A 7,482-nucleotide genomic window follows, 5' to 3' on the forward strand; every position below is an offset into this window, starting at 1 on the left:
CAAATCCCCATTCTCCCATTCCAACCCCTAGACCCATACCCCCCAACCTTGCCCCATCCTCCTCCACACAAACCTGCTGCCCCCTGCTGGCTGGGGCTCGTCTCTCGGGTCACCTCTCGGTAATGAAGCTGATAAAACTCCACCGTGTCATCAGCTGAAAGACTCCAGCTCACTCTCACTGAGTCACTGCTCCCTGTACCTGGGGCTTGAGGGCACATTGAAGGGGCCGAGGGAACTGGCAAAGAAAACACATCGTAATGTCTCCGAGTTCATGAACCCCCTATACCTCACTCCCGCTGGAATGGATTTTGTAAATCTGGCATTTCAGTATGTGCAGAAGTGGCTGGAGCTCAGAGGGAGGGTAATGTTTGGTTCAATGGCTTCAGGTGACCCAGTGATGCCCATCAGCATATGGGCAATATCCAACAAGACTGGATGTGTTAGTGACAGAGAGTGAGTGTGTCAGGGTAGGTATCTGTGTGTCAGAGTGGGGGTGAGTGTATCAGCATGAGGGTGTGATTGTGTGTGTGTCAGTGTGGGGGTCAGTGCAGGGGTGTGTGATGGATGGGAGTAAGTGTGTGGGGATGAGTGTGACAGTGTGGGGGTGTCAGTGTATGGGGGTGAGTGTGACAGTGTGAGGGGGTGGGTGTGTTACATACCTGGGAGACTGCTGATTGTATCTATTAACCGCTGCACCTCAGGCATATCTGTTGGGAATTTCTCAAATTCAGTTGTTGTAGGTAACTCCGGGTTAAAGTCCACTTGAAGAAATTCCTCCAGTCTGTGAGGGGGGAAACAGCAGGTTACTGATGGGAACGAAAGTATCGCTGGGACATTTGTGTAGGTCCCTCAGGTGGGTAGTACCCTCCGAGTACCATGTTGGCAATGGGATCCCAGTCCTGGACCAGAGCCACCCAGCAGCCAGGAGTGTGCCTTGACCACTGAGCCAATCCGTGATGCCTTTAATGCCATCCTGACTGAAATAGGCTGAGTCAGGCACAGTTCTTACTGCTACTATACCCTCCCCACGTAACTATAATGGGTGGGGGTGGGGGTGGGGATGGGTGACACATTCACTGGATGAATGTGCATTGAACTTGTTCCCATCTCAGTTCATTTGGAAGCAGCATGTTAGAAACTTGTTCAGAGTGAGAGCTATGTTGATTAGATTGTTGCTCTAATCCTTGATTTAATCTCATCAAATTGAGGTGTTGATGAATCAAAGCTTTCTACTTTTATTTTTGTCCAGCATTAACGCTGAGCATTTCCAATGGGTATTAAATGTAAAATAATACTCACATGGCACTGGCCCATCCTGACGGCTGTTTATTCAATGAGAAATACAACTGAAGGAGCTTGTGATTCAATCTCTGGGAATCCAATTTTATCAGTGACAAAAATATCACCATCATGCACGATTATTTTCCTTAATGGAGTCCATCCAAACCCACAGTACTTCATTCCAACATCCATGCAGCATCCACTATCCCAATGCAATTCCCAGTTCTCTCACCAGCCACCACATCACCTCTCTGAGTGAGACTATTCAGTGATGGTTATCATTGGGTTTACATTCACTAGAATTGGGCTGGAAGAAATGTGCTCCCACCCCAATAACATCCTGCAATCAGCACAAAATTAGAAATGACATAAACAGACATCGGGGACAATGTAACTATCAAACAATCAGCATGTTCCAGTGCAGGATCTGGCAGCAGAGATCCCACTTATGGGGAAATACAATCCAGGACAAAAGGTTTACACCAACCCTTTATCAGTTAATCGAATAATTAAGAAAAGGATCTCACAGACGCAGTGAGCCAGGCAGTATTACTACAAATGCAGTGAGCCATGCCAGAGTTACCTGGCCAGTGCTGTTTGTCCATCCTGTTGTTGGAGAAAAAAGAAGATTCAGTATTCTTCAAAAATGTCTGATGCTTAACAAAAATAAAAGTAGTTGAATTATCTTTCAACGCAGAACTACCAGTGCTTTGATTCAATTCTCCCAATCCCCAACATGGCTTTGAGACCTCTGCTAGGATAACCCAGCATTAACATCCTTACAGAAATGTCCGAAATTATCTATGTGTTCACCTTCAGAAAGGTTTGCTTGTCTTCAGTCTTGAAAAGTTCCTCAGTGGACTCAATCAGTTCTTTGTACAGGTCAATGTTCTGCCCACAGCTCACCAGCTCCCCGTATAATTTCTCAAGTTTCAGTTTCTTCTCCTCTTCTAGCTCCTGGCACCTGTCTTCATAGCGTTGCACTAGAAACTGCATCAAGTCATCATACTGCAACTCCAAGTAATGTTGCTGTTTACCAATATTCTCCTGTTGGTCCAAAATAATTTGGTGTTAAAATGTGGTGTTTGAGTATCTGTGAAGATCATTAGCCAGATTAACTTTGCTCTCTGTATGAGGGAGCTCTGCTGTGCTAGTTAATCAGACCCTGCTGGTAGGACTCTGAGTTATTCTGGCAATGAGTGCTTTGATATGTTGCAGTTGGAGTTATGGGCAATGATGGGAGAGATGTTTTTGAGTTATGTGGCTGACCAGGTGTCCCTCCCATTCCTACCTGCTGCTTTTGTGTCGGTTGCAGGATGTAGAAGTTGATGACCAAGCCAGTTCTGCTGCATTGTGAAGATACCTTCCTTAACCATCCTGGAGGAGGACTTGATACTGGAGCCTCTGGTTCAAAGGCAGGGACTCTACCCATTGCACCATAAGAGCTCAAACTCAGAGCTAGAAATGGAAAGAAACAATCAGGAATCCCAGGTCCAGTCATTCCCGTGGGAATTACAGTTAGAGAGGGATTGGACTTGGCTCTGATGTTGCTTCTGTCCGATCAGTTGCTGACCATTCCCTTTTCATCTTACCTCTGATGAATCATACATTGCTCAGCTATTGGAGGACAGGCACTTTTTGTGGAAATACTGGAATTACCAGTAAGAGTCTAGCCTTTCACACAGGGCCTTGAATTTTCGCTGGTCTACTTCCTGAAGCGGTCTAATCTCTTTTAGGGAAAGAAATCTGCTGTCCTTACCCAATCTAGTTTACATGTGACTCCAGACCCACAACAATGTGTTTGAATCTTAACTGCCCTCTAGGCAATTAGAGGTGAGTCATAAATACTGGCCCAGCCAGTGATGCCCACATCTCTGAATGAACATAAAAGGACAGCACAGAGAGCACTGGACCACAGGAACAGAAGAAAGTCATTCAGATTTTTCATTGCTGATCTGAGTCTTAGCTCCATTTATCTTTTTACACAGATTCCTGCAACGAGAGGAGAGGTTAAATAACAATAAAATGTGTACAATTTTTAACGAGGTGAAGATAAATGGTCATTGACTTGAAATATTAATGTGATCTCTCTCCACAAGTGCTGTCTGATCTGCTGAATGTTTACAATATATTGTGGGTTTTTTTAATTACAGCTTTCCAGTATTGCAGTACTTTGTTTTGGTGAGGGTTAATGCTGAGCAGATGATCTCTTTGAGGGGACAGTCTAGAACTGGGAATCACGATCTTACTAGAAGGATTTGTCCATTTAGGATTGAGACTCAGAGGAATGTTTTTGTTCAGATGGTGGTGAAGTTTTGGAATTCTGCTCCCCAGACGGATGTAAAAGCTCAGTCACTGAGTATATGCAAGACTGAGGCCAGTAACCTTTCAGGAGATGGGGATAAACTGGAACAGAGCTGATGTCAAAATTCACTATGATATCAGTCATTGGTGGAGCTAGTGCCAGGGATTAAATGGCTTATTCCTCCTGCTCCAACTCCTTTCTGTTTCTACTGAATAAATGTCTAGCCATCTTCAATTTGAACACTTCAATTATATCTCAGCAAACACAGCCACTTGAGGAAGAGAGTTACAGATTTTTGTCTTTGTGAAAACATCTTCTGATCTTATTGTGGAATTGTTCTAGTGCTATAAAGTTTTACAGCATGGAAACCAACTCTTTGGGCCAAGGGGCAGCATGATGGTTAGCACTGCTGCCTCACAGCACCAAGGACCTGGATTCAATTCCACCCCCAGGCAACTGTCTGTGTTCAGTTTGCACATTCTCCCTCGGTTTCCATTGGGAGCTCTGGTTTCCTTCCACAGTCAAGAGTTGTGTAGGTTCGGTGAATTAGCCAAGCTAAATAGCGCATCATATCCAGGGATGTGCAGGCTAGGTGGACTAGCCATGGGAAATGTAGGGTTATCTTACTGGGATAGCGTAATGGGGGTGGGATGCTCCTTGGAGAATTGGTTTGGATTCAATGGGCCAAAGGGCCAGCTTCCACACTGTAGAGATTCTATGAAAAACTCATCCATGACAACCAGGTTTCCCAAACTAAATCAGTCTCATTTGTCTGTGTTTGGCCAATATCCATCTAAACCTTTCCTATTCACATACCTGTCCAAATATCTTTTAAACATTGTAACTATATTTGTATCCACTATTTCCTCTGGCAGTTCAGTCCACAGAACTAGCCTCTGTGTGAAAACGTTGCCCCTCAAGTCCCTTTTAACTCTTTCTCCTCTCACTTCAAAAATATGCTCACTAGTTTTGAACTTCCTGCTCGAAAGAAAAGACCTCGGCTAGTCACCTTACCCATGCCCCTCATGATTTTATAAACCTCTATAAGGTCAGCACTCAACCTCCTGTGCTCCAAGGGAAAATGTCCCAGCCTATCCAGCTTCTCCTCATAACTCAAACCTTCCAGTCTTGTCGATTTTGAAATTGTTGTGGATTTCCACAGCTCAGCATTTAGTTTTCATTGTCTATATCATTTTATTATTTTGAAGACTTTAATCAGATTAGATTAGATTAGATTCCCTACAGTGTGGAAACAGGCCCTTTGGCCCAACAAGTCCACACCGACCCTCTGAAGAGTAACCCACCCAGTGATTAATGTACCTAACACTTTGAGCAATTTAACATGACCAATCCACCCTGACCTGCACATCTTTGGACTGTGGGAGGAAACCGGAGTACCTGGAGGAAATCTTTGAGGAGAAAGTAAGGTCTGCAGATGCTGGAGATCAGAGCTGAAAATGTGTTGCTGGAAAAGCGCAGCAGGTCAAGCAGCATCCAGGGAACAGGAGAATCGACGTTTCGGGCATAAGCCCTTCTTCAGGAATGAGGAAAGTTTGTCCAGCAGGCTAAGATAAAAGGTAGGGAGGAGGGACTTGGCGTCGGAAATGTGATAGGTGGAAAGAGGTCAAGGTGAGGGTGATAGGTCAGACTGGGGTGGGGGCGGAGAGGTCGGGAAGACGATTCTCCTGTTCCCTGGAAACCTCCTCCCTACCTGGAGGAAATCCATGCAGACACAGGGAGAATGTGCAAACTCCACACAGACAGTTGCCCAAGGTTGGAATCGAACCCAGGTCCCTGGGCACTGAGGCATTTCCCCTCACTTTTAAACCCAAGGAAACACTGACAAGTTTATTCTTGTTGATTAGACAAGGTCACAAGGAAGAACGTCCCATGAGATTTTCCCTATCTCCCTGAGGGCAGATGGAGTCTCCCTCTCTCTCTCTCTCTTTCTATTACCACCACTGAGCTGCAGGTGCCAGTGTTGGACTGGATTCATCTGACAAAACAGCAGTGTTCTGAAAGCTCATTTAAAGTAAACCTGTTGGACTATAACCTGGTGTCATGTGACTTCTGACCATCACCATTGAAAATCAGGGCCACCTCACACTGAGCTAAATGTATTAAAGGGAGGATGTCAACCTTCTCACACCATCACTGGAGGTGACTTGATGACTCAATGGTGCGTTCATCAGAAGCTGTATGCTGAGAGATGTTTAATGTGAAATACTCACTTCGACAGTGACAAAGATTTCTTCCATGTGACTGACAAATGTCTCCATCTGAACCAGTTGCTGCTCCAGTTTTCTGATGTTGTCCTGACAGTCCATCTGAAAAAATGAGATGTAAGAGGCAGTTGGTCACAGGACTGTTCATGATCATTTATAGAATTGGATAATAATCCCCAGACAGGACAGGACTTGTGGGCTACAGCTGCCTCTGAACTAGAAGCTTTAGGTTCATGACTCACTGCATAAACACAGTGGCTACAACATCAGGTCAGAAGCTAGGAATATTGGAGGGAAATTTGCGAATGCTCTTCTGGAGGGTTTAAACTAATTCAGCAGGGGGATGGGAACCTGAATTGTAGCTCCATGTACAGGAAGTTGAGAGTAGTGAGGTCAGAAATAAGGTTTCAAGGTCACAGGAGTGTACTGGCAGGCAGGAAGGTGGTGTGAAGTGTGTCTAATGCCAGGAACATCTGAAATAGGGTGGGTGAACTTGCAGCATAGGTTGGCACCTGGGACTTCAATGTTGTGGCCATTTCAGAGACATGGATACAGCAGGGACAGGAATGATTGTTGCAGGTTCCAGGGTTTAGATGTTTCAATAAGAACAGGGAAGATGGTAAAAGAGGCGGAGGTGTGGTCTTGTGGCAGAAAGGACATTTGATGAGGACTTATCTATCGAGGAGTATGGGCTGAGGTTAGAACAGGAAAGGAGAGGTCACCCTGTTGGGAGTTTTCTATCGGCCTCCAAAAAGTTCCAGAGATGTGGAGGAAAGGACAGCAAAGATGATTCTGGATAGGAGTGAAAGTAACAGGTAGTTGTCATGGGAGACTTTAACTTTCCAAATATTGAATACTATAGCTGAAAATGTGTTGCTGGAAAAGCGCAGCAGGTCAGGCAGCATCCAAGGAGCAGGAGAATCAATGTTTCGGGCATGAGCCCTTCTTCAGGAATGAGGAAAGTGTGTCCAGCAGGCTAAGATAAAAGGTAGGGAGGAGGGACTTGGGGGAGGGGCGTTGGAAATGCGATAAGTGGAAGGAGATCAAGGTGAGGGTGATAGGCCGGAGTGGAGTGGGGACGGAGAGGTCAGGAAGAAGATTGCAGGTTAGGAAGGCGGTGCTGAGTTTGAGGGATTTGACTGAGACAAGGTGGGGGGAGGGAAATGAGGAAACTGGTGAAATCTGAGTTCATCCCTTGTGGTTGGAGGGTTCCTAGGCGGAAGATGAGGCGCTCTTCCTCCAACCGTCGTGTTGCTATGGTCTGGTGATGGAGGAGTCCAAGACCTGCATGTCCTTCGTGGAGTGGGAAGGGGAGTTGAAGCCTTGAGCCACAGGGTGGTTGGGTTGGTTGGTCCGGGTGTCCCAGAGGTGTTCTCTGAAACGTTCTGCAAGTAGGCGGCCTGTCTCCCCAATATAGAGGAGGCCACATTGGGTGCAGCGGATGCAATAAATGATGTGTGTGGAGGTGCAGGTGAATTTGTGGCAGATATGGAAGCATCCCTTGGGGCCTTGGAGGGAAGTAAGGGGGGAGGTGTGGGCGCAAGTTTTGCATTTCTTGCGGTTGCAGGGGAGGGTGCCAGGAGTGGAGGTTGGGTTGGTGGGGGGTGTGGACCTGACGAGGGAGAAAGAAACTGCAAGAAATGCAAAACTTGCGCCCACACCTCCCCCCCT

At 46.1% G+C, this 7,482-nt stretch overlaps 1 protein-coding gene across 2 annotated transcripts in view; it reads right to left on the reverse strand.

Moving 5' to 3' along the window:
* The window catches only part of LOC122539587 (fibronectin type III and SPRY domain-containing protein 2), a 26,056-nt gene that overhangs the window by 9,703 nt on the left and 8,871 nt on the right, over window positions 1–7,482 (reverse strand). For both annotated transcript variants that reach the window (XM_043674589.1, XM_043674588.1), the window contains exons 3-7: window positions 5,818–5,913; window positions 2,095–2,328; window positions 1,865–1,887; window positions 660–781; window positions 74–235 (exon numbers count right to left, since the gene is read on the reverse strand). In XM_043674589.1, the coding sequence (XP_043530524.1) occupies window positions 74–235; window positions 660–781; window positions 1,865–1,887; window positions 2,095–2,328; window positions 5,818–5,913 (637 nt within the window). The remainder of the gene's footprint in view (window positions 1–73; window positions 236–659; window positions 782–1,864; window positions 1,888–2,094; window positions 2,329–5,817; window positions 5,914–7,482) is intronic.

Source organism: Chiloscyllium plagiosum, chromosome 32, assembly GCF_004010195.1.
Source record: "Chiloscyllium plagiosum isolate BGI_BamShark_2017 chromosome 32, ASM401019v2, whole genome shotgun sequence".
In the NCBI taxonomy this organism is placed as follows: domain Eukaryota; kingdom Metazoa; phylum Chordata; class Chondrichthyes; order Orectolobiformes; family Hemiscylliidae; genus Chiloscyllium; species Chiloscyllium plagiosum.